The 27,787-nt window shown below is 35.7% G+C and overlaps 2 protein-coding genes and 1 pseudogene across 2 annotated transcripts; 2 read left to right on the forward strand and 1 right to left on the reverse strand.

Moving 5' to 3' along the window:
• The first annotated feature begins 14,894 nt into the window (after window positions 1-14,894).
• On the forward strand, window positions 14,895-17,067 carry LOC111471396 (GDSL esterase/lipase At4g16230-like). The gene is made up of 4 exons (XM_023117117.1): window positions 14,895-15,302; window positions 15,373-15,600; window positions 15,690-15,936; window positions 16,514-17,067. Exons 1-4 carry the CDS (start codon window positions 14,895-14,897, stop codon window positions 16,744-16,746), a joined length of 1,116 nt encoding a protein of 371 aa, XP_022972885.1. The 3' UTR covers window positions 16,747-17,067.
• Window positions 17,068-17,080: 13 nt separating this feature from the next.
• Window positions 17,081-20,274, reverse strand: LOC111471397 (annotated as a pseudogene).
• A 573-nt stretch (window positions 20,275-20,847) lies between these two features.
• On the forward strand, window positions 20,848-27,771 carry LOC111471388 (ribosome biogenesis protein bms1-like). Its single transcript, XM_023117104.1, has 17 exons — window positions 20,848-21,118; window positions 21,203-21,349; window positions 21,432-21,522; window positions 21,642-21,760; window positions 21,841-22,031; window positions 22,154-22,364; window positions 22,475-22,715; window positions 22,802-23,205; window positions 23,350-23,482; window positions 23,574-23,764; window positions 23,895-24,229; window positions 24,331-24,430; window positions 24,510-24,728; window positions 25,033-25,272; window positions 25,809-26,018; window positions 26,957-27,430; window positions 27,518-27,771. The coding sequence occupies exons 1-17, from the start codon at window positions 20,981-20,983 to the stop codon at window positions 27,671-27,673; spliced, it is 3,600 nt and encodes a 1,199-aa protein (XP_022972872.1). The 5' UTR covers window positions 20,848-20,980; the 3' UTR covers window positions 27,674-27,771.
• The last annotated feature ends 16 nt before the right edge of the window (window positions 27,772-27,787 follow it).

Genomic DNA, 27,787 nt, shown 5'->3' on the forward strand with positions numbered 1-27,787 from the left:
AGGAAACTCTAGTGCATGTACCCTTGAATTTGAAGTTGGATTCGGACGGAGATGAGAATATCACTTCCCTTTAATCTATACTGGTGTAGTTCTTAACTAACCAATCCACCATTAGCATTACGTTGAAGTCGATCGTACTAACAACTATAAGGCCTATGTCCAAAGTCCATCCAGACACTATTATTTGCTCATCTTTTATTCTATTTTTAGCAACTAGGTCTACTGCTACTGGACTAATAGTCAATACATGCTATAAGGATTCTACTTTGAACCATACTTGGCTAACAAATGGTACATATATAAATGAATGCGTATAGCCTAAATCAAATAAAGTTAAAGCAGAGTTCCTCAAGACAAATAAAGTACCTTTCACCACTATGTCAGATTTCTCGATATCCCTACCGGTGGATGGATGCGCTCTTGTCTGAGAGCGAGTTTTCATAGGTCTCTCAGTCCCACCTAGGCCCTTGGTAGGTTAATTGGGTTTTTTGTTCGGCTTGACATGCAATTCATAACAACGTGACCCTCCTGACCACACGAGAAACATGCTCTAGTTCCAAGCATGCACCTACCCACATTTGTTGCACCATGGTCTTCCTCTTCCTCTTGCCCATTGTTGGTCCTTGTGACATCTATCCACCTGTTGTGGTTTGTGCATTGGTGGTAGTCTATTTGACCCCCTCTGTTTATACCGTCGTTTTCATTCAATAGTAACAGTTGACTCTCGACGTTCCTCATCCCTAGGCTCATCCATAGCCTTAGTTACTCTTAAGGCATCCTCATAAGTGGTAGGGTTTATAGCTTCCACGTTACAATGAATTTTTGCGTCCAAGCCTAGGATGAATCTCTAAGTCATCTTCAAGTTTATGTCCATCAGTGTCAGCGAAAACCATTTCAACCTGATGAATTCTCTTACATATGTGTCAACCGAACGTGCACCCTATTTTAGATGGGTGAACTACTATCTTCTTCGAAGTGAGCTGCCTTGGGGTAGTATTCTCTAAAAAATAATTCTTTAAATTAGGACCACAATATCATGCTTCCATCTGGGCTAAGAACTTCTCGTTTATTCGTCCACCATAAATTTGCGTTCTTTTTCATCATAAACGACGCACATGACACCTTCTGATCATCCAGAGAGTTCATTAACAAAAAAATCGTCTCCATTGACGATATCCTCATTTGTGCCTTTGTTGGGTTCCCCAAGGTTCCACTAAAGGTACGTGGTTCATACCGCTTGAAATCCCGCAAATACCTCACTTCTCGCATGGACTGCGAGTTGTTGGCTTGTTAGGTGACCACCACCATCTCCATCCTGGTCTGAAACGATTACCACATCAAGTTCATCATGGGGTCTATTCCAACTACCAGCACTGTTGGGGGTGGCGCCACTATGCCACTACGGTTGGGGTCTCTCTACATCTACCCATCCTCTAATAGGGAGTCGCCCCCTTCCTTGACATCTTCTTTCACATCCTCTAGGTAGCATAATTCTAAAACCAATATATAATTATCCTTAAGTCTACTATTTTCTAGTAAATCATACATGTGTTATATCATAATAAACATAGAACTCATTCAGTCATTTGTGATAAATTTAATCATGAGTTACATTCGATAATGACCAAGTAACAACAACATATTTAATTAATGACATTTACTCTAATATGTTTCTTATCTTACGCATGACATGCTTGACGATGACGGAGAATCAGCGGTAAGACCATGGAACATGCCAAGCCTACCTTGAAAGCTAGTCTATAGAATCTATAACCTAGAGCTCTAATACCAACTTTAACGACCCTATTTCTTAGTAAAAAAGAGTCGCTATCATATGTATGTTGCAACCTCTCGATGCGGAATAATTATATAAAAAAAAATCATAAAATGATGTCACGAACTTTCATGTTTGCATAAGAATCTTAAAATAACAAAAAAGAAGTATTCAATGCAAATTAAAATAAAACCAAAGGAAAATATTAAAAGATCAGACCCTTACACTATCCCAAGACCTACAAAAATAAATGCAACTATCCTAGGTAGGTTCCGTGGTCTTTGATGCGATGTTGCCGTCAACCGTACAGTAGTGTCTTGTCTTTACCTAAAATATAAGAGAAGCACCTGGCTCGAGTATTTTAAGAAATATTTAGTAAGTGATCCCACTATTGTGGTCAAGGAATGCAACACATGCAACATGAATTGAGACCTATTATCTAAAATCATGGTCTCTTAGGTGGCCTCCATCAGAACAAATTGGACGTGTAGTACTTCTCTACACATGATCCACCCATGCAACCATGGTTCCACCAGGCAAGCTCGCTAACCCCTAGGCCTGCTCGTCGGGCTGTAGTCGGACGCTCAGAGGTACAACGACCGTCGTGCAACATGCCAAGCATGATGATCATCTCATTGTCATAGTGTATGCGTCCGTACTTATCATAAAGGAGAAGTATCCTGATGCATGTGAATATATAATTATGCATGAGGTCCCTATACTTGTCATCTTAAACAAGTTATGCGACACAACCCCATTCATTCCTCACATATTACCCTATATAATATGCATGCATAAGCTTTCATAAATATATCATTCATAACATCACTTAGGGGTTTTGCATCGTAAGACTCCTCATTTCCTTACATGTCGTAGCATGTCATACATTTCATTGCAAATCATATTCATGTCATAGTACAACATGGTTTCTCATAACATAACATATCATTGTAACAGAACATTTCATCATAACGTATCATATCGTCATAACGTGTCATATCGTCATACGTATCATGTCATCATAACACATCATATTATGATAACATAACAATCATATCAAATACATGTCATGTGTAAGGGCCACTGGATAGATGTCATCAAATATAAAATACTTCTTTCAACCATGTTAATAGTAGAGCTGAGTTACTTAGTTGGCCATAGCCAAACTTTCTAACTAACTCTAAATTAGCTTGTTTTCAAATTTGTTTTCACTTATGCAGACATTCAATTAATTCCATCCTTAATTTTAATTTCCAACTTAATTTAACTTAAATTTAGAAAATTGGGATTATATTGACCTTAAACCCCATTAATAAGGTCAAAATCAACTTTTGAAGGGTAGAAACATAGAAATCGATACCAAATACACCAATTCGTCTACGCCACTGGAGCCGTCGATCCACGATGGAGTTGAGCTGAAGAGTGCGTCGCTGGATGAGTCGAGCATTGGAATACATGTTCATGACTCACTGAAGCCCTGAGCGTTAGAGGTGTACATTCAACTCGACAACCCGACAACCCGACAACCTAGACCAACCCAACTCGAACTATTGGATTAGCATTTCAGGTAGGGTTGGGTTTAATTTTCAGAATCTGAATTGAATCGGTTCAGCTTTGGAGTCGTGGGTCAAAACCTCTAAATTGACCCGAACTAAATAAAAATATATAAAATATATTAACAATCCGTACCTATTAATGGATTTGCCTGTGGTATTTGTTTGTTGAGTTTCTTTTATATATATATATATAATACCAACAATTATTTAATTTATATTATTTTGTTATTTACATCTATATAACACAAACAATTATTTAATTTATGAGTAAAACAATGATTTAAGGTAAGAATATGACAATTATTGAATTTATATTATTTTGTTATTTACATATATATATATATATATATATATATATATATATAATACAAACCTTCATTTATATATTTTTGTTTTTGTTATTATTATACACAATACCTTTGAAATCATTTTTATTGTTTATTTAGTTTTATTATCTATCCTTATATTTTTGTTATTTTAATCAATTCTAAAAAAATATTGGTATTTAGTTGACTCTAATTTTATACCATGTTGAACTATGTTAATATGTTACAATTTTCGCTCCCTGTTTTTTTTTACTGAATTTGTTTTTTTTTTTTTTTGCGAATAATTATAGATTGATTTGTGTTTTTTTTTTTTTAACTTTTAATATATTTTATCTAAGATGGTATCTTAATAATTATAAATTGCCGAAAAATAAAACTTAAAAAAAATTGACAACCCAACTCGAACTCAACTCGAAAATCTGGTTGGGTTGGGTTGTGAAAAGTTTTGGGTTGAGTTGGGTTACCAATCCAACCAACCCAAACTTTTGGGTTGGGTCAAAAAAATCCTTCAACCCAACCCAACCCGGACCATGTACACCCCTACTATAACGACCCGAAATTTTTTACTTAATTTAAGGTCACTACTGTATACGTACCATAAGCATTAAATGCGGAAGACTTCATTTAAATTCCATAAAACATCACCTTTATCTTAAAACATAGCCATGGACTTATGCGTTTCGAAAACAGCTTTAAAACGACATAACAAAAGACTAAATAAAATGAATAAGAGTTTAAGTTAAAAACATCTTATTCTAACCTAAGTCTAAGAAAATAAATACTACTATCCTATGCATGTGTCATGGTCTCTAATTGCGATGTCTTTGTCAACTGTACAGAAATGTCTTACCTTAACCTGGAAATGTAGTAACACATGGCTTGAGTATTTAAAGAAATACTCAGTAAGTAAGTGACCCCACTATTGGGATTAAATGCAACAATCACATGCAATGAGATGATGTGACCTATCTTTCATTCCGTTTTTCCTACGGTGCTGTCCTAACGGGTCATTTTGGATGTGTCCATATACTCTACACACAGCCCATACGTGCGAGTATGGGCTCACCAACTAGTTCGCACACCGCTGGGCCACTTTCCTTATCCGGCGGGCATACTATTGTTGGGTTTTATGTCCTAAAACTCATAGTTTGTAAACAAAAACATATTCTATTTTCAATAAAGTTATTATTGTTGTTTATTCAGTAAAGATTGTTATTGAATAAAGTGAACTTACGATCATTAATCTAAATCTAATAAACAAAGAACACTCTAGCTATAGTATGATTACTCGAACTATATGTAGAGACATAAGAGTTGATCAAGTTTAAGTATATAGTCAAAATGTGAGTGGGGACTCGAACTATATGGATGCGGCTCACTTTTGTATATGATATAAACAATGTGATCACTAAAATTGTACATGTGGAGACATGTGAGTGGGGGCGTCCTGTGCAATGAGTATTGCATAAGATTGGACCATGAAGAAAATCACTCTCACTTTATATTAAATAATATTAATTTAGTGATTAACATTTGAATTAATTGAGATTAACATTTGAATTAATATTAAATATTAATTAAATAGTTTAATTAATCATTTAATATTACTTTAATTTGAAATTAATAATTCAAATGGATTGTTGAATAAAAAATGAAAGAAAGACAAAATGTTGATTTCATTTAATGGAAAAATTCATGTTAGTGGAATTTTGAGGTGTCAAAATTTGTTTTAACTACACCTGCATGCTTGTCAAATAAACTCCACAAATTTGAGTGAAATTTTGAGTGTCAAAATTTGGTTAACTCAAGCATGCATGCTTGCCACATAATCCTAAACATTTGAGTGGAATTTTGAGTGTCGATATTTGGTGATCTCAAATTTGCATGAACATGCAAACATATCTATAAATAGAGTGATCATAATACATGAAAGGTGTTCTTTCGGTGAAAAATCTTGAGAAAAACCTCTCACAAACACTCTCTTCATATATACAAAATCTCTCCCAAGTTTAGTCACTCACCGGATTCCACAATCTCATTCTAAGGCCAGAGGATTGTGGAGAAGACACTAGTGGTGGTTCGAAACCGGTTCATGAGGAAAAAGGAATTTGAACTACAAAAGGTTAAATATTTAAACTCATTAAGTTTTAATACTCATGAACATGCTAGTTATTTACTATAATTGATATTCTAAAAGTGCCTAAGATCTAAATTGCTTCCGCATGTGTTATATTAACACCATCAACTGTGAGAGCTCCTTAGGCCGGACACCCGCTAGAACTAGTAACCGTCACGGCAGCACTATGTAAAGCATAACGATCGTTGTTCTGTCATTGGATGTATGCGTCTGTACCCTCGTGATGGGATAGGGGTATCCCCCCAAATGCATGAGCACACATAATGCATGAGGTCCCAAAACTTTTCCATTTTCATTATCCTTTAATACAACCCCACTAGCATTATGTATATATCATATCATTTTTCATATCGTTTCAGATATCGTTCATCATTCATATCATATCGTTTCTCATTCTTCAGTTCTCAAATCATACATAATTCTAACGGGGTTATATTTCATGTCATTTATCGTAATTTCATGTCATTCATATCATGCTGTATACACACAATTTAAGAGACCCAACATAACGTTCTATGCTTTTAACATAACATTTCATCATATACACATCATACCATGACATATTGCATCACAATGTATCATATCATAAACAAGTCATAACGTAAACACTTTGTAGTTATATCGTTCTCTAACTTATCATAGCCTTAACGTTCTCATACCTATCAAGACATATCATTACGCGAACATACCTTAGTCATATCATCACAAGAACTTAACCTAATACTATCGTTCTATCAATCATAACGCTATCGTTCTATCAATCTATCACACACCTATCTCTTTCTATCCGTAACCTAACCGAATACTTCCATCAATCTCTCTTACCCATATCACTCCGGTATGTAACCTAACCTTAACGTTTCATGAATGTATTTTACTCCTATCGTTACATTTCGTTTTGTGCATCCTTCTTGTATCCTATCTCAAACATATCCTTGAACACATCGTACCGTAATTATTATCATACAATTCACATATTATAACATATACATAACATATAGGAAGCGTATCGATCCATAGACAATTCACACATATCAATATATATGACATGTGCAGAACCACAGGGCACGTGTCAACATCAAATATAATCATGCCGATAGTAAGGTCACTTACCTAGTTAGCTTAGGCTGATGTTCGGTCGTTATCCTTAATGAAACTCCATTGAAATCCAAGTCAACCGATGTGAGCCCATGACATTTAGTTTGAAGTTTGAACTCTATAAAATTATTTCTCTAATTTACATTTGGCCTTTGTTAAATTCTTATATTTGCTGTTTTATTTTTTAAAAATTGGGTTCAACAAATCTTTTCTCAATCTTGCCTCTTCCCTCTTCCTCAACAAAATATTATTGGCCAATTTTGTTAATCTATTTTTACTTCCAAATCTTCCCTTTTTATTTTTATTTCTTTTTTCCTTTCTTTCTTTTGTCTGGCTTCTTATTGATTTAGTTAATCATTATATTCTTAGCTTTTAATTTAATTTATGCGGTTCATTTGGTTATATTCTTTTTCTATAATTCATATAAAATTATTGACAACCTAAATCATTGCAATTAAGGAGATCTAAAATCCTAAAACTCATACAAAATTCTTTTCATTTAATCTCTAATTTAAAACTAAATAATTGTAACCAAATTAATATTACTTAAGAAAATAAAAGAAAGATTTAACATACTACTAACCTTTTCAAATGACATCTCTCTTGGCAGAACTAAATCTGGTTAAAACCTTTTTTTTTTTTCTATTTGTTTTGGTAGGAGGAAGTTTTTAATGAATGACTGGTGAGAGATTGAAGGAAGGAGGAGGGATCCGTTAACAAATATTTTTTTTTATATTTTTATTATTTATTTATTTTTTATTATTATTATTATTATTACTACTACTACTACTATTTTATTTTATTTTTCCCGGTTGTTACACCTACTGAGCGTAGATATGCAGACTATGCCACTTGGAACACATGAAGTCTTGGGCATAAGTATTCAGGTTGTATCACAAGGCAAGCCCTAGATGTAAAATCAGACTACATTATTGCTTTGAACATAAGAAGCCTTGGATGTAGGTTTTCAGACTGTATCACGGGCAAGCCCTAGAAGCGGGTTCAGACTACGTCGCTTGGAATTCATGGAACCTTGGATGTAGGTTTAGACTGTGTCGCTTGGAACATATGAAGCCTTGGACAGAGGTTGTCAGGTTCATGACTATTACCATAAATCCTAAGAAAAGTGTCTTGGAGAACGAACTAATAACCGAATAAGAACTTAAAAAATAACCAAGAACGAGATAACGATCAAGGATTAGAACATGGATCAAAATCCAAGTTCTAAGAACAATAACCTAGAAACTTAAGACTAATGCCTTTAAACCGAACTAAGGTTTCAAAATCAAAGGACTAAGGTCCTATGGATAGATCATGATAAGGACCCAGAAGTCAAAATTAGAACTAAAGAGCTCAAATACTTACAACAACAACCATAACAATAAAAGAAAGAGTGTGGTACCCTAAGAACATGATTAAGAATAGGCTACTTATTGAGTTTGGGTACTTTCCACATTTTTTCAGGTAAACAAAGAGTTGGTCGAGGTTGGGAGCGGATTCTGAAGCAGGTGCCATAGACAAGCCTCACCTGTCGTCCTCCACACTTTTTTGTTTTAAATATTTTGTGTCTGTTCTTTATTTTATGTTTTAACTATTATGTTGTATTTTAACTACTAATGTAAGAATTTAAATTTGCTCTTTAGTTATTCGTAATTATTATTATACTCATTGTCGGCATATATAAGTAATTATTCACTAAAGTCCCTCGATTTTGGTAGCTATAATTATATAAATGTTTGCATATCTAACACCAATAAATGACTACATGATTGAATATTTTTAATACTTTTACTCTTTTTTAAAATGATTTAGGTAAGGGCTACACCGTGGCACGAAAGATTAAGGAATCGAAAATGAGGCACCTCCGAAATTTGTGTTTTCATTCGCTTCCACTTTTTTTAGTTTTTCAGTCGATTAAAACTCATTGTCAAAACAAAACAAATACAAATGAAAAACAATGTTCTTGCAAATTAAGAGTAAGTAGTTTACCCACAAGTTATTTTAGACCATTATTAAGATAACGATTCACTTTTAACTGTGATGTAATTGTTAATTTCCAACAATTATATTCATTAAGCACAATATAAAGATACACTTTTGACTATGGGCTAAAAAAAAATTACATTACTCATGATAAAATATTAGTTTTTAGACTATGGTTCCTAATCTTATAACATAAACTTAGCGTTTAGACCACAATTTTAATTTTAATTTTTACACCATATATTTTTAATAGTATATTTTTAGACCATAGTTCTTAATACATATTTAATTTAATAAATAATAGAGAAGGAGACATTTTTGGTCATTGACTTTTTGACTTTTTGACTTTGACTTTGTAATAAATGAACAAAACTACCTGCTTTAATTAAAGTGGTTTTGGTACAATGGGATCTTCATGGATTGGTCAGTGGGTTTGGGTTCACAGGATCTTTTCAATTTCATTCAATAGGGTATTGATTGGAAAAAAAACGTTAATTTCATTATCTTACAAATTTTATTTTTAAAATACTTTTAAATTCTTTTTAAAAAAATTAATACCATATTCATTGCTTTCATGATTAAACTATATGGTTTCAATACACATACTACCATGTGTTCATGTACATTGCCAAAACATGAATTTTTTTGTTTTTTGTTTTTCTTTTTTTAATAAGTTAATCGAAAATAAAAAATTTTAAAAGAATCAACTTATGATTGTCACATAACACTGTTGTCACTCTTGAGACGTGGTTTTATCTTTGCTTGAAAAGTATTTAAAAATGAACGTGCATTACAGATATTAAGTAAGACACTCTCATGTCGGAATTAGATATGCATACATACACATAAGAACAACAGGAAAATTAAGGAACCAGCTCTCTTTATGAATGAGAATTTGGTCATGAATTTTTTGGATCAGAATGAGTCTAATCTTAACGGGCACATAGAGACATAGACCACCTAACACTACGACTGGGATCCGTTTTCAAAAACTATAGGTCATCAATGGCCTAAAATAGGACCCAACCTAAAACTCAAGTTAATTCTAAATTTGAAGGATGTGGACGTGTTTTGGGCAATTGGAAGGTTTGTATGAGTCTAGAAGTGATTGGAAAGGAGACCTAAACGAGGAGCTGAGCTACCTATGACTTTGAGCTTAATATTTGGTGGTGTATATTGCATCATAAAATTTTAAATGAGGAGAGATAACAAGCCTACCAGGAGAATTGACATGGAAGGAATTTATGAAAAAGATTTGGAAAATCGAAGAGATGCACGAGGTTAAAGATGATAGGCGCATGGGGTTCACATAAGGGTGGTGCCACGGTTATGCTTGTCCAAAGCATGTTGCCTGTGGTGGCTTGTCGGATGTTCCGGTCATGCTTGTCTAGGACATGTTCTCCATGGTCGCATGTCCATTCTAGACTCCTTTTACTTGCTTTCATATGTAATTAGGTCTTTACTCTTCCTGTAATGTCAATAAACGGGATGTATGACAGTTCACCAAAATCATGTCTGCCCAAAATGTTCTACAGGAGGTGTGACTAGTCGTCAATTCTTCCTACTCAAGTTATACTATTAAAGTTGTTCTTGCCGCTTATTTGCTTTTAGCCTAAAACATTGTTTTCTTACCCAAAAAAAAAAAAAAAGTTTTAATTCCTTTCTTCGCTCACGTTTTCTAAAATACTTTCTCTTAAACGTAATCGAACCTCGGTCGTATGTCTGAATTATTTGCGACATATAACTTTTATACCGCTGACTTGTTCGCTAGGTTTGAACAATTGTCGCACAATCGTTATCCCGCTTCTCCAACAGTGTGTTTGTGACAAGTGGTATCAGAGCCAAGATAGCTCCTTGAATCGTGGTAACCAAACATGTCTTCTACAAAACTACTGTACAAGTCCTAGGCTAACTGATTGGTACAGATTGAAGATCATTTCTTCTACCTAAGTAAAGTTCTTAATGGAATGAGGCTTTTGATGTCTCGCATGAACGAGATTGCCACTAAAGTTGATAGGATCGACGAAATGGCAAGCTTTCTTGAGGCAATGCTCGTACGTAAATTAATGGTTAGGGTAAAGACCCTAGAAGACAATGCCACAACTGCTTGTGGCATTGAGCGTGGATAGTTTGATGGGCTCTACTGCCCAGATGAAAGAACTATCGAGGGCTTAGACAATGGCAAACAGGTGTTCATTTAGATGGTTTCACAAATGTCTTAAGACTTAAGAGCAGCCCTTGGAGTAGTCAAAGTTGAAGTGATGGATTTGAGCACCGAGCTAAACCTCACCATGAGAGCAATAGGAAACCAAACTCTAACCGAGGAGTGGTCCAATTTAACAAGGTGAAATTCTCGGAGCCTAAGCCCTTCTATGGGGCTCAGGATGCTAAGGTTTTGGACAATTTTATATTTGACCTTGAACAGTACTTTCAAGCCATAAATATTGTGGTAGAAGAGGCAAAGGTCACGTTGGCCACAATGTATCTAGCTGACGATGCAAGGTTGTCACATACGTGACTTTGGGCTGACTCGATGGTGTAAAAAAATGGAAAAAATAAATTGCAAAATAAAACAAAGATAATTTAAAATATAATATACAATATATTTATATTATATCAAAATAGAGTTTATAGATTAGTCAAAACACAAAATATTTAAAAACAAGAGGGGTTGAGGACGATAGGTGAGGCTTGTCTATGTCACCTGCTCCATAGTTTGTTCCCAACCTTGACTAGCTTCTTATTTACCTAAAAATCATGGAGTGAGTACGAAGACTCAGTAAGTAGCCTATTTATCGGCTCTTAATCGTGTCCTTGATATACTAGGGTGCCACACTTCTTCTTAACTTGTTTTGGTTCTTGTTGCAAGTACTTAGGCTCTTTGGTTCTATTATGTTCTTGACTTATGAGTTCTTATCGTGAACTATTATGAGGAACTCGGTCCTTGGATTATGATATTTGAGCTTTGATTATGATCTAAGGGCCTTAGTACTGTGGTTTTGAGTTCTTGTCTTCAGAATTTGGATCTTGATCTATGTTCTAATTCTTGATCGTTGTCTCGTTCTTGGTTATTTTCTATGTTTTTGCTCTGTTCATGGTGTTTTCTCCAAGACACTTCCCTAGGATTTACGGTACAAATCATGAACCTGACAACTTGTGTCCAAGGCTTCATACATTCCAAGCGACACAGTCTAAACTTACGTCCAAGACTTCATGTATTCCAAGCGACGTAGTCTGAACCTGCATCCAAGTTTTCATGTGTTCCCTGCGATACAATTTGAAAACCTATGCCCTAGGCTCCATGCACTCCAAGCAGCATTGTTTGAATACCTCCACTCAAGACTTCTTACATTCCAAGCAGCATAGTCTGAAAACCTATGCCCTAGGCTCCATGCACTCCAAGCAGCATTGTTTGAATACCTACACTCAAGACTTCTTACGTTCCAAGCAGCATAGTCTGAAAACCTACATCCAAGGCTTCTTACATTACAAGTGATGTAGTTTGATCTCACATCCAGAGTTTCATGTGTTCCCTACGATACGGCCTGAATACCTATGTCCAATGCTTCATACGTTCCAAGCACCATAGTCTAAATACCTACGCTTAAGGATGCACGTTCCAAGCGCCATAGTTTGAAGACCTACATTCCAAGTCTTCTTACGTTTCAAGCGATGTAGTCTGAGTCATGAAAATGTTGTATTGTGGGAGGTCTGGGAGTTTCTTGAGTTTCTGAGTCTGAAGACCTTCGTCCCTTATCCTTGAGTGGTACCTAGCATTCTTCTTATCTTAATAGATTAGAGCTTGTGGGGTAATTTTTCTTGGTTCTCAATCTTAAAACATTTTATAAATTTTCTAAGGTTCGTAATTTTTGGATGCATAAATCGTAACATGCATTCTTAAGCTTCACATAACTTACAATAACATGCTTGAGTCATTTAAAGTGTCATGAAGTCATAATGTGTTGTTTAGAAAATTCTTGAAGAGACTCGGATCTTGGGTAAGAGTTTATTTCCTTAAAGCGTTTCATAGACCCTAACTTGATTTAAGTTCCAAACTTGCTCTGATCAACTTGAATTTTTTAATATCTTTTATGTCTTTATAAATAGGCTTTACAGAAAGTAGCCCGGGATTTTGAAGATATTTAGACTTCGAAATATCTTTAAAATGAACCTGTTTGAATGACTTTCAAACTTTAACAAGTCATCAGTCATCATAAACTAAGACCTATTACCAAGTTTCATAGCATTTAGAGGCCATTTAGAACATGAACCAAAGATAAATTACTGTATGGGCATTATGATCATTTAGCACCGTTACTTGGTTTAGCTATTTAACCTTGTCTAAATTTCATGTATAATCGTAACATCCCATAATAACATTACTTAAATTTTGAACAAATCGATCGGTTCAGGGTCTTAACTCACTGTTCTTGGCATTTTTATTTCATATTTTCTTAATTCATACTCATTTTAGGGTTTATACAGAAATCTAAGTGATTCGTACAAGTATTTATTAAGAAAAGTCCAAGATGACTACTTGCCTTGCCGTCGACGTTTGGGACCTCCGTTCTTGAGCTTCCGATATCCAAATTACTTCAAATTTTCTTTGACACAATCCTTAGAGTGTCTAGTTTCTAGAACCATAAAGTTTTCACAAGAACCCGTCTAGAAGAGAGTTAAAATTAAAAAAAAAAATTGAGAGAGGGTCGAATTTTAGTTTGGCATGGAAGGGAAGAAAACGTGCGTGACTGTTATTGTCACCGCCTAAAAACTCGCTTCTCCAACACTGTCTACTACGTTTTTAGGCTTATTAAACAACAAAAATTTAAACAACAAAGTTTAAGAATATTATATTCACCTTGTTGCTTTGAAATCCTCTTCGATGTGAGGAGATGTAGATGTAAATATATGTAAAATAATTATTTACCATGAATGCACTTTTGGTAAAACCATCCTCTCCAAGCTCACTCACTCCACTGGCAGTAATTGCACACAACAGTAGGTTGGTTGGGGTGGTTCCCTCTATTTAATTCAGATATATCACATTTTTCTTCCCATTTCCCATTACTTTTTACACTCACACCTCAATCCCTACCCCATTTTTCAGTACCAACTTCTCGATTAATCTTATAAAATAATTGTATGACGATTCGATAACCTCGTCAAAGTTGGGTTGGGTTGGGTTGTGAGCTCTCTTTGGGTTGCTCGGGTCACCCGCCCAACCAACCCAAAATTTTGGATTGGTCCAAAAGTTTTTTCCAACCCAACCTGTGTACACCCTTAATTTAATTCTCGATAAATAAATAGTCGTTATGATTTGAACTCATTCCATTTAATAACCTCTCAACCAACTTATATGATTCATTTGAACTTCGAGAGAAAAACAAGACGTTTAGATTTTTAGATTTATTTATCATAATAATTTTTTTTAATGTGAATAAATTAAAAGAGCATTAAAACTTATTTATTGAATCGTATCGTTGAGAAAAGATTCTAACTCATTGATAATTATGTATGTACCCGCACAAATGTTATAAGCTCATACGTTTGTCTATAAAATTATTGAAGATGTATATAAATTGACACTCTTACGATAATTAAGACATTATATCTTTTTGAAAATAGGTCTATGCATGACAATGGTGTCCATTATTTATGTCATTGTATAGTTGAATGAGTTTTAATGGATGTACGATAGCGATAGCGGTAGGTCATGAACCACCGTGGAAATTAAACCCATCAATAAATTATTGAAATTCATTTATTATGTTCTTACAAACTAATTCTTGAAATTCAATTAAAAAAATATTAATTTCGAAATTAATGAATTATCGAGGAAAACTACAAACAGTTCTCTTTTTGCCAAACGTTTTAAGAAAGTGAATGTCGTATTATTGATCCACTTAAACTCATTCGAAATATAAAATGAAACTCGGCACCAAATTACGTAAATGCCCTCATCGTTTTCCTATAAAGTGAGCTTCCACATCCTCCATTTTCTTCAAATTTGTGTTACGACAATGACAAGAAACACAAATCTAAGAACGGTCTTGTTCTTTTCTGTGACTGTCTTGTTGTTCTTCTTCTCTTGTTGTGAAGGGGGAAGAGAAATAAGAAAGGGCAATGGAGGGATGATAAAGGGAATGTTTGTGTTTGGGAGCTCTCTAGTTGACAATGGCAACAATAACTTTTTAGAGAACTCAAGGGCCAAAGCGGACTTTTTACCTTATGGAATGGATTTTTCTCTCGGTCCGTTGGGACGATTTACGAACGGCAAGAATGTTATCGACCTTCTTGGTGATTATTTTCACCTTCCTTCTCCCATTCCTCCGTTCGCCGATCCTTCAACGAAGGGGAAGAAGATTGTTCATGGCGTCAACTATGCTTCTGGTGGCTCTGGTATTCTAGATAACACCGGTGCCATCACGGTAAGATACAAAAACTCACGCTTAGCCATGAAAACACGTAAACCAATCTTGTTTTGTTTGTGTTGTGTAGGGAAATGTAATAAGTTTAAACACGCAAATCAAAAACTTTGAAACCGTAACGATGCCTGAATTGAGAAGAGGTAGGAGCATGAGGGTATTGTTAGACGAGTATTTGTTTGTGGTTGGGTCGGGAGGGAACGATTACTCATTCAACTACTTTTTGAGTAACCTCCACTCGGAACTCAGCCTCGACTCGTTCACAGCCAACCTCACAGCCACATTGTCTCAACAACTCAAAGTGGGTTGGTTTCCTTTGTGATTCAAGCCACAAATTTGAACCACATTCTTTGTTTATGTCAATTAATATTGTGTTGATTTGATCCACAGAAGCTGTATGGGTTGGGGGCAAGGAAAATAGTGTTGATATCAGTGAACCCATTAGGGTGCAGTCCAATGGTGAGAGCAAACAACAAAGGGCAATGCCTTGATATACTAAACCAAGCTGCTCAAATGTTCAATCTCAACTTGAAGACATTGGTGGATGACCTAAAACCACAAATGCCACTCTCCAATCTCGTCTTCCTTAATTCGTACAAGATTATCGATGATATTATCTCTCACCATATTTCTAAAGGTACCCGACATATTTATCTTTTCTACTCTACTTCTGTCCTTTTCGCTCTACTAGCTTACGTTCAAGTTCGGATTTGATGGTTAAGCTCATTAATAGCTTATAAACATGGCTAAAATTTATTTAGAGGGTCAATCATGAAACCGTTCTACTTATAGTATTACAACCATAAGATCCAATAATGATTTTATTATTATTATGAACTTGATATTTATTTTCAAATATTGAATAATTAATTGTGTTTGGTAAAAGAGAAACAAATAGTGTGGGACGACCATTGATATAGCATTGATAGAGCGTACCTAAATTTTATTATTGGAAGGATACGGTTCCCTAATATTTAAGTCCAATTTACTATTTGTAGGACACTTCATTAATCTTCAAAGTTGATATCATAAATGTGGCATTTAGGGTAATCTCTAGCTTTCTCTAATTTACTTGTTCTTGTACTCATTTTTATCTCACATTTAAGCCTTAAAAGGGATTTACCACCATTAAACATTTTTTACCTAAAGAAGAAATTTGGTTAAAAACATGTGCAAACATACCTTCCTTTCAACATATGGTGGGTGGTTTTCAGGGTTTATGGAGGCAGCTGTGCCCTGCTGCGAAGTGCCATCTCTGAGTGAAGGTGGGAATGGAATTTTGTGCAAAAATGGAGGGCAAACTTGTCCAAATAGAACCAACCATGTCTTCTTCGACGGGTTACATCCAACCGAAGCTGTCAATGTCCTCATAGCATCTAAGGCTTATGCTTCTCAACTTCAAACCGAAGTTTATCCCACTAATCTTCTTCACCTCGCCAATATATAGATTCCGACATGTAGAGTAGAGTAGAATAGAGAGGTTTGAACCTCTGACCTCTTAATTAAAAGTATGTCTTCACTAATTGAGTTACGCTCAATTTGGCAATCTCGCTCTTTCTCTGTAAGTTGTCAGTGTGGAGTAGTAATAACAATAGAACTTTATTCACCATTCAAGCTTTCATCGTGTCATTTCAAAGTCCAATATTGACATTTTTCCTTGGACAAGAGAAATGAGTGAAAAACTACACACAAAAGCAGATTACATCTTCCATCCACAGGCTCTGATCTACTGTACAAAATAATGTTATCAGAGGTGTAAGGCCTAAAAGTAAGAAGCTGTGTTTCCAATACCAGTTACCTATTTAGGAACAAAGTAAAGTGTTACAAAGAACATACTAAGTTACACACGCCCTACCCGTTCTTCAATCTCAAGCGGCCGAGCGAGAAAGAAAATGGAACTTTTCTGTACCACTCTACCAAATAACTCATTAAAACAATGTGAGAAAAGTAAGTATACGCAGATTTCTCCCAGAATTTGGATGCATTTGTTTTGTGTGCAATGGAGAGAGCCAATAATACCTTTCATCTCATGTGAAATGGTCTTGTTTGAGGATTGCATCAAAATCTGGCAATGGTATTTCTTCAGATTTCCGCTTCCAGGTATCACCATTTGCTTGGAAATACCATGACACTTGAGAAGACACAGGCAGGTACATCTCTGTAGCAAGTAGGCATTGTCTATTGTGTTTAACACGTGTGCAACGCCCAAATAATCGTCTCGTTCATATTCAAGCTTAACAAGTATTAAATAAATACCTGAAACAGAGGCGGGATCGGGTGATCTTGTAGCGTGCAAGACCATAGTTCCAGAAAGTATGGTTACAAATCCACAAAGTTCTGATGCAATGCTGCTAGCACTCTGACCAGACCAGTCCTAATGGTATAACAACCACATGAATCAATCTCTTTGAAAAGCCCAAAAGAAATGTTTAAATTTCTAGCAAAAGTACCTTGAACATTATGGCACTGGCGAAGATCGTGAAGGATGTGAACATTGCATAATGGATTGGTGAGACAACTGCGGTGTCAAATGTGTCCAAGGCCTGTTCAAGTAAAGAGCTTTTCCGGCTTAAGTTTTAAAATAGGCCCAAGGGATGAGCATATTCTCTATCACACTTGAACAGCAGCTGAGCATATTCTACAATTCCATTCCATGGCCAATTTCTAAACGAGTATTCATCTTCTTAATATTTAGCAGGGCAACAATAGAGCTCTGGTACCAATTGATACAGAACTGGATCATACTCGACATAATTACATCTAAACGAGTATTCATCTTCTTAATACTTAGCATGACAAAAATAGAGCTCTAGTACCAATTGATACATGACTGATACACGACATAATCATTCATCAACATTCAAGTGAAAGTTCCATATAACCCAAAATTCGAGAGGTTTGGATTCTCCATACGTAAAACACACAAAAGATAGTAATAGTCATAACGAAACTATAAATACATCATAGGGGGGGCTATGAAGAAAGCCACAAATGTACTCTACACCAAACGATTACCGAGCAAAAAAAGTTCTATATTTAACATCCACGAACTCCATAGTTATTATCCCGAAACGATTTGAACAAAACAGTAGAACGTTTACCTTGTTTAAATAATTCAGCTGAACAATTATGCATGAGATTGCAACCATTACAAAGACCCATGTTTGGAAGTGAGCAACCTGACTCAAACCCTCCATTGTGAGTTTTATAGCAATGCCAATAGCCTTGATGCTCATTACCTGCAAACCAATGCAGAAAGTCGATCTCTAACACACAACTCCTTCAAGTATAAATGAAGAGAAAAAGAGTATTCCAAGTTTCATTTAACTGTTTCACAGAAAAAGAAAAATCAACCATGAATCATCAGAACGATTCAGCACGTAAAAGGGTAATGAAGACAGACCGTCAAGGATCCAATTATGGAGCATATCCCAATGTAAATGAGTATATTTGTCTGTCCGTAGCGGGGTTCGCAATACAACACGAGGAACAACACAATAGCTATAACTGAGGCCGTATAGAGAAGGAAAGCTGAACAAAACACGTCAGAATAATCAAAAAGAAGCTCCACGCAGTAAGACACACATCAGGATATGTTTTAGAGGAGGAAAGCTGAACAAAACACATCAGAATAATCAGAAAGAAGCTCCACGCAGTAAGACACACATCAGGATATGTTTTATAGTTTACTTTACTTGGTTGAGTAGCTAGTTCCCATATCTCGTCCACTGAACTCGGAGTACGTTCACCAGGCGCATGAAGAACAATCATTGTAGACCCTACAACACATAAGACACACCCAATACATCCATTTTCTCCAATTGTTCCTTCAAGAAAAAATGTGCAAGCACAGCACTGCCAACACAATGAACACGTGAAAATCATTTGGGTAAATCCCATTTTGACATGGAAGCATAAATAAAAAGTAATTACATTCAATCCCAAATCAATATCTCATTGAAGCTTGTTACCTAACAATTATACTGATCGCTCCAAGTGGCGTTACCAGAATAGCAGGAGCATAAACATAAGCCACAAAATTAGAAAATTCTCCAACAATCACTGCAAATGGTACACAGGTAAAAGTAATCAATCAAATGTAGCTTAAAAAATGCATGTAAAAACTCGGGATGCTCTCGAAATTCGGGTGGAGAGGAACAAAAGCATTTTTAAAGAATCTAATAGATCTAGAATGAGGTTTGAGATTTAGTTAAATGTAACTCTGAGTTATGAGCATTCCTTAATCAAAACTTATTGTCTCAATAAATTGGCATTGAGGTAGACGCCTCTTAGAGATAAGTAGGGAGAGTAAGGAGTCCCAAGACAGTTGAAATTGATACTCACTAGTACTCATGCCGATCCACCAAAGTGGCTCTAACAGATATCCATATCCACCAGAACCTAGAATTCATTAACCACGCAAATTTCATCAGAATAAACCCAAAGGAACAATGCGAATGAAACAAATTAATTCTTCGCGAACTGAAAAATTCAATCATTAGAATGACAAAATCCCAAGAAGAACGAGCACCTCGAACATGTAAATCAACGAAATCAAACCAAGCACACAGGTAAAATGGAAGACGAAATGGAAAGAACCCACCCAGATCAAAAAATTAATTGAAGAAAAACTGACTCGCTCGAGAGCCCGAAGCCCCGGCCCGACGAAGACCCAACTTCTTGATGATGAAGCTGGAGCCAATAAAGGCGCTGGATAACATAGCAAGAAGGAAACCTTTCAGGTTATCATTGGGCGAGATGAAAAGGTCATGGGTGCTCATGGATTGCTGCAGAGATTCATCTAATTCCAAAAATTTGCAGACGAAGGAAGAAGAAGAAGCAGAGTGGGTTGTGTATTAAGAAATGGCAACACGTTTTTTTGGAAAGTCAGTACAACAGCAAATTCCCACACTAATTCCCCTTGCGGTTCTCTCCCAATCATGACGTTGAATCCATTTGGCTGCCCACGTAGAATTCATTTCTTAACCCAAATTATATGAACACATCAATATCATACTTTTGAAAATACACAAATATTCAAAACTTTTCATGATTTTGGATCCCACATTTTTGTTTCTCTCTCCTTCAATTTTAATAGCTTCCGGCTCATAATTAGGTTGGTTAAAATATTTTTTTTAGAATTGCCCAATTGTTATTGTGGTAGATTTTGTTGGGTTAGATTGGAGGGAGGTGATCGAGTCTGGGGTCACCATGTTTCTTGAATACTCTTACTTTTTTCTATGCATCCATAGCGGGCACACGCTTTCTGGTAAAAAAAAAATAATAATAATTTAGATAATTTCTAGGATTTATTTCATTTATATGATTTATTTTCAAATAGTAACATCAAGATTTTAAATTAAAACGTATAGTTTAAATAATAAAAGTTCTAAAAAAGTCAAAGAAAAATAAATATATAATATACTAAAATATAAATATTATTAAATTAAAACATATAATTTAAATAATACAATTAAAAAAAACATTGGTTAAAATAAAAAATAAAAATTATGAAATTAAAAGATATTGGCATCTGATAAATAAGAAAAAACGAAACTCCTAAACCTTTCTCATCTTCCCCACCCCCCCCGACGCCGGTCCTTCTCCTTAAACCCCGCCGGCCTCCTTCTCCTTAAACCCATCGCTACAATTTGTTGATTCCAGCTTTTTGTCAGATAATCATGGCCATCAATGCAAGTGCCGATGATCAGTCTCACAAGGCTCACAGGTCTCGCCAATCTGGTCCCAATGCAAAGAAGAAAGCACAGCATAAGAAGAAGGGGGAGGTTTCTGAGAACGACAGGAAGCAGAACCCGAAGGTAGGTAGTTTAATTGTTTGTTGTATTGTAATCAATCCATGCCTCCGACTACATTTGAACAAAACCCTTGTTTTTCTTTTCTAGGCTTTTGCTTTTAATTCATCAGTTAAAGCTAAGCGCCTGCAATCTCGTTCTGTCGAGAAAGAACAACGTAGGCTTCATGTTCTCACAATCGATCGTTGTTATGGTGAACCAGCTCCCTATGTTATTGTTGTACAGGGACCTCCCCAGGTCTGAATTTATTACTTTCTATATTTTTATCACTTTCATCTCTTTTAATTCTTCTTCTTTTAATTGTTGTTACTTACTGTAGGTTGGAAAATCTCTTCTAATAAAGTCTCTTGTTAAGCATTATACCAAACATAATCTACCTGATGTTCGTGGGCCGATTACAATTGTGTCAGGTTCACTCTATTGCCGATTATAACTTAATTTTCATTCTTGTTTCATACACAAACACATTCTTTCAGTGTTTTGGCTATTTTATTTGGGGATTTGTATTCTCAATGTGTGTGTTTTTCAGGTAAACAAAGGCGGTTGCAGTTTGTAGAGTGCCCAAATGATATCAATGGGATGATTGACGCAGCAAAGTTTGCTGATTTGACTTTGCTTCTAATTGATGGTAGTTACGGTTTTGAGATGGTGAGATACCATGATTCCACTTACTTGAAGATCATAATGAAATTTGTTATGTTAATTTAAATATCTTACCTACATCACAGGAGACTTTTGAGTTCCTCAACATTTTGCATAATCACGGACTTCCAAAAGTTATGGGAGTTCTCACTCACCTTGATAAGTTTAAGGATGCAAAAAAGTTGAGGAAAACAAAGCAGCATCTTAAACATCGCTTTTGGACTGAGATACGTACAGGAGCTAAATTATTTTATCTATCTGGGCTTATTCATGGAAAGTAAGGATCTTCTTCTTCACTCCTATCTTCAAACATTCATTTTTGTTACATTTCATCATTTAATGTTTGCAATAGGTAGGTGCATATGTGATTTTATATACTCAATTTTCTCTCATCAACAGGTACACTAAACGTGAAGTACACAATCTTGCTCGGTTTATCTCTGTGATGAAGTTTCAGCCACTGTCTTGGCGTACCAACCATCCATATGTTTTGTCTGATCGATTTGAAGATGTCACTCCACCTGAACGAGTTCATATGAATAATAAATGTGATAGAAATATCACACTATATGGTTATCTTCGAGGTTGTAATTTGAAGAAGGAAACTAAGGTACCACTTCTCTGGTTGATGCTTTTGCCTTTCTATAGGATTTATTGTCTGTTTATGTTATTGTTTAGAACATTGTTTTTACATTTCCTTATTTTCAATGCATAAATCAGGTTCACATCTCTGGCGTGGGTGATTTTAATTTGGCTAATGTAACCAGTTTGGCTGATCCTTGTCCTTTGCCATCTGCTGCCAAGAAGAAAGGACTACGTGATAAGGAAAAATTGTTTTATGCTCCTATGTCTGGGCTTGGGGATCTTTTGTACGATAAGGATGCTGTTTATATAAATATTAATGACCATTTCGTTCAGTATTCCCAAGTTGATGATGATAAAGAAGTTCCTTCAACCAAAGGTAATTGCCTTCCATTCTCTGCTAATATGCGGTCGTCCGTCACTTATTCTGGAGTAACTCTGAAGTAACTCTTATGCTATAATCAGGTAAAGTTCAAGACGTGGGTGAAGTTCTGGTGAAGTCTCTCCAGAACACAAAATTTTCTGTTGATGAAAAGTTAGAGAAGAGCTTCATTTCCCTATTTGGCAGAAAACCTGACAACTTAAATGGGATCCATAGTAGTGAGCCGGCAGAGCAACCTGGGTTGTTGGAACTTGATAGACCTGATGTAGTACATGATACCGATGATTCAGAGTCTTCAGATCAAGATGACCTTACCCCGAAAAAGGCTAAATTTGAAAGTGAGGGAACTGATGAAGAAGAGCATAATGATTTATTAAATCAGAAATCCACTGTTGAAGACCATATGAAGGAACATGTTGAATTTCATGAAGGGAGGCTTAGGAGAAAAGCTGTTTTTGGAAATGGTGTTGACTCTGATGATCTCATGGTAATGTGACTGACTTAATTTTGTAAATGATGCGGCTGTTCATTTATATTTTGTATGCACAATCCAATTTATGTTAACTTTGCAGGCAATGTGCCAAAAAAGAACGTTGTTAGTGCCCTTATATTTTCTTTTATATCTTTGTAGGATTCAGATGAAGAAGATGACATTGACAGTGATGTTGACGGTCAAAAAATGATGTCAGAAGATGATGAAAATGAAAATGAAGATGAGGATGAGGATGAGGATGAGGATGGGGATGATAATGACGAGGAAAATGGTATTTTCCTTGTAAATCTGATGTATGCAAATGTTTTTTTTTTTTTTTTTGTTCCATTGATAATTTGACCACCTTATTACTCTATATGTAGATAGTGGCATGGGTAACTCCTCAAAGTGGAAGGAGTCTTTGTTAGAAAGGACCGTCTCTAGGCAACACGTGAATCTCATGAAACATGTGTATGGGAAATCCACACAAACATCTACAACCTCAAGGGAGGAAGGTGATGATGAAGAAAGTGACGAGGACCACTTTTTTAGGCCTAAAGGGGAGGGAAATAAGGTTTTCTCTTTGCCCTAATTTTTTAAAAATAGTATTCCCTTTTTTTAGATTTCATGTTTTCGATTGTTGGTTTTCCAATTGTGCAAATAGTGGTTACTTTCTTAACGTTTTAATATATTGTTGATGGCAGAATGAAAGTAAAGCAGTGGATGGTGCAAATGCCAGTTCTGAGGATTATTCCAAATTTACAAACTTTTTCAATGATAATAATGTGGAGAGCATTCGTGACCGCTTTGTAACTGGTGATTGGTCAAAAGCTGCTCTCAGAAATAAATCTTCTCAGGATGAAGTTGAAGAAGATGATGATGATGTGTATGCTGCTTTTGAAGATCTAGAAACTGGTGAGAAGTATGAGAGTTTTCATGCTGATAAAACTACCGATGCCATGGACCAAAAGGCAGAGTACTCAACAATTGAGGAGCGCAGGCTGAAAAAGCTTGCCCTTCGGGCACAGTTCGATGCTGAATATCCTTTTGATGATCTTGACTATACTTGTTTTTTCCACCCTCTTTATTTATCTGAATTCTCTTTTTTAAGAATTTGTTAGAGACTTAACTCTGACCTACATATGCTGGATCTAAGGCAACGGAGGATGGAAGTGATATAGAAGGTGAGGGAAAGTTAAACCATAGTGAAGCTAATGAAGGTGATGATTATCATGACAAGGTAAACATTCTCCCTTTTTTAAAAAAGGTAGGTAGTTTTTGCATGACCCTGAGCACTGCTTCATGTTTGATTGTTTCAGATGAAGGAGGAAATTGAAATTAGGAAACAAAGGAATAAAGCTGAACTTGATAATATCGATGAAGCCTTCCGAGTGGGGATTGAGGGCTTCCAATCAGGGACATACGTAAGATTGGAAGTTCATGGTGTTCCTTGTGAGATGGTGGAGCATTTTGATCCTTGCCAGCCAATTTTGGTTGGAGGAATTGGGCCTGGGGAGGATGACGTTGGATACATGCAGGTAATATTTTAATAGATCTTTTTTTTTTTTATTAACTTGATTATTTTGTATTTTTTTTGTTTTCTTTTGTCATTCTGAGAAGTTATCGATTGCATGTGTCTCACCTTACTAAGTTTCCGGTAATGTAATTAAACCATAACACTATAACCCCAGAAGGGGTCATGAACCTGATATAAAGAGATATACTGAGATTGAAGCTCTTGTCCGATGTCCTTCATTGCTTGATTAAAGCTTATTTTCTTTTTGGAAAAGTTATTCAAGTGTTCTTCTTTCACCAAGTTATGTTGCAATAATATGTTTGCAGGTCAGATTAAAACGACATAGGTGGCATAAAAAGGTACTGAAGACTAGAGATCCATTAATTTTTTCTGTTGGATGGAGACGTTTCCAAAGTACCCCTGTTTATGCAATTGAAGATTCAAATGGGAGGCACCGCATGCTTAAATATACACCTGAACATATGCACTGTCTAGCAATATTTTGGGGCCCTCTAGCCCCTCCTAACACCGGGCTTATTGCTGTTCAGACTTTATCGAGCAATCAGGTATACTGGAAATTCTTTTGTAATCCTCTTGGTTTGGTGGTAACTCCTTGTCTCCACCCCTTTGTTTCCTTTTTGAAAATTAAGTTCTAGTTTCTTATGAGAAATGAAAGAGTGCAGGAACAGTTCTCTGGTTGGACTGTCCAAAGTGTTCAATTTAGATACGATCTGAAGTGTTCAATTTGGCAGACAAGCGAAAGACTGCAAGAATGAATGCCAAGTCTTCATAGTTTATTTATATTCTTGATGAGGCTTTTTTTTTTTTGTGAAGTTTGTTTTCTTCTTCATTTGAGAATGTCTTATCCTCTGGAGTTTTCACAAAACACTGTATTTTGATTCATCTTTTATGTACATATCCTTGTATGACAAGAACATTTGATTAATTTTTTTTCCCCATAAGCATAAGGTTTGTCTCGTGCCATTTCAGCTGTTTTTGCATTACAGATTAAATAATTGATGGCAACTTTACTACAAAGTTTTTATTGCCATCTTTTGTTGGCCTTTTCTAGCTTTTATAGACCTTTTGTATGGCTTCTCAGGCATCGTTCAGAATATGTGCAACAGCTACTGTGCTCCAATCCAATCATGAAGAGCGGGTGGTCAAGAAAATCAAGCTAGTTGGTTATCCATGCAAAATTTTTAAGAAGACAGCACTTATAAAAGATATGTTTACTTCAGATCTTGAAATAGCTCGTTTTGAAGGTGCATCTGTTCGAACTGTCAGTGGAATTCGAGGCCAGGTCAAAAAGGTATGTCTGTTTGAAATAGAGAGAACATTTTGCATGTTATTTTTCCTACTCTCCCATAGAGAGTTTCTTCCTTTTCTTTTTCTTTTTGTTGTAATGCTTACTACGGGAAATTCTTATATACCTCACTCGTACTTGTCCTGACCCCCATATTTTTTCCAATTATATATTCTCTTATAGTCTGCTTGCTAATGTGCAACTGCTGAACCGTGATCTGGCTTCTGTTTTATACAGTGTGAATTATTGGTTCTTATGATGACTTTTCATGATATATAGAACCGTGATCTGCCTTGTATTTTCCATCATTTTTTTTTCCAATGAAAGCTTAGTTTCTAGATAAACAAAAAATGATATATAAAAGTTATTTCCTGAGGAATGAAACTTAAGCCTGGCTTGCTTGCTGATCTGTTAGCCAAATAAACATGGCAATAGGAGCAGTTTTTGTGTAAGATCTTTGATGTAGCTTGAATAAATATTGCTGGCCAATGGTGGATTTGGACAACACTGGTCTGCGAAAGTATGAAACCAATAAACATGGGACGAGGATTTTGATAAATCTTTTTTCTCGGGGGTGTTTCCAGGAAATGTGTAATGAAAGCAATAAAAGAACAAATAGAAGATTTATTTATCAATTTATAGATTTTGTAACTTAATGACCCTTACCAGTTCTTCTATGTAATTTGCCATTGTAAATCTGTAGATGGTCAATATGTGTAGCTAGACGTAGGGTCAAGTACCGAACTTGTAGTTAGTAGGTTTGTATGGTCCAGTGAAGCTTATAGTGGGATGACTTCTTAGATATCATTTGATTACTTTTTCTTTCTCGTCTGTAAAAGTATTGATTCTCCTTCCAGGCTATGTTGGACACCTGGAGTAATGAATATATGAATACATCAATGGATATTTAATTCCTAGTTTCAACCAATGCTATCTATCTGCAGGCTGCGAAAGAGGAGATTGGTAACCAGCCCAAGAAGATAGGGGGAGTCCCCAAGGAAGGGATTGCTAGATGTACCTTCGAGGACAAGATTCGGATGAGTGATGTAGTTTTCTTGCGTGCATGGACTAAAGTTGAAATTCCTCAATTCTACAACCCGCTGACTACAGCATTGCAACCTCGTGGTCGAATGTGGCAAGGGATGAAAACTGTGGCTGAACTCAGGAAAGAACATAATCTTCCCGTTCCTGTGAACAAGGATTCAGTGTACAAGCCAATCGAAAGGCAGAAACGGAAGTTCAATCCATTGGTGATTCCCAAATCATTACAAGCAGCCTTGCCATTCAAATCAAAACCAAAGGATAAACCTAGTCAACAGAGGCCACTTCTTGAAAAGCGAAGAGCTGTCGTGATGGAGCCTCGTGAACGGAAAGTTCATGCTCTTGTTCAGCAGCTTCAACTTATGAGACATGAGAAAGTAATGCATTTTTTTGGTTTTCCTTCTGTTAGAATATAATAAGCCAACTTCTAACCCATATTTTGTATCTCAAATTTGCCCATATAGATGAAGAAACGAAAGATCAAAGAAGAGAAGAAAAGAAAAGAGCTTGAAGCGGAGAATGCCAAAAACGAGCAGCTGTCTAAAAAGCGGCAAAGGGAAGAACGGCGAGAGAGGTATAGAAAAGAAGATAAAATGAGAAAGAAAATTAGAAGTGGATGAGGTTTGTGATAATATTATATATATATTATGGAGATTCACCCAATAGTTTCTTCAAATATATTGGGATGAGTTCTTACATTTAGTTGATGAAAATTTTGTATGTTCTTTTTAGTT

The sequence above is a fragment of the Cucurbita maxima genome, unplaced genomic scaffold, assembly GCF_002738345.1.
Source record: "Cucurbita maxima cultivar Rimu unplaced genomic scaffold, Cmax_1.0 Cma_Scf00052, whole genome shotgun sequence".
Lineage (NCBI taxonomy): Eukaryota > Viridiplantae > Streptophyta > Magnoliopsida > Cucurbitales > Cucurbitaceae > Cucurbita > Cucurbita maxima.

What these genes read in the sequence shown, in the direction of transcription:
- LOC111471388 (XM_023117104.1), top strand. Translation starts at nt 20,981, where the DNA reads ATGGCCATCAATGCAAGTGCCGATGATCAGTCTCACAAGGCTCACAGG. An exon ending in AGAAGTTCCTTCAACCAAAG is followed by an intron (nt 22,716 to 22,801) that starts GTAATTGCCTTC and finishes TGCTATAATCAG; the next exon opens with GTAAAGTTCAAGACGTGGGT. An exon ending in AACTTATGAGACATGAGAAA is followed by an intron (nt 27,431 to 27,517) that starts GTAATGCATTTT and finishes TTGCCCATATAG; the next exon opens with ATGAAGAAACGAAAGATCAA.
- LOC111471396 (XM_023117117.1), top strand. Translation starts at nt 14,895, where the DNA reads ATGACAAGAAACACAAATCTAAGAACGGTCTTGTTCTTTTCTGTGACT. An exon ending in ATAACACCGGTGCCATCACG is followed by an intron (nt 15,303 to 15,372) that starts GTAAGATACAAA and finishes TGTGTTGTGTAG; the next exon opens with GGAAATGTAATAAGTTTAAA. An exon ending in CTCTCACCATATTTCTAAAG is followed by an intron (nt 15,937 to 16,513) that starts GTACCCGACATA and finishes GGTGGTTTTCAG; the next exon opens with GGTTTATGGAGGCAGCTGTG.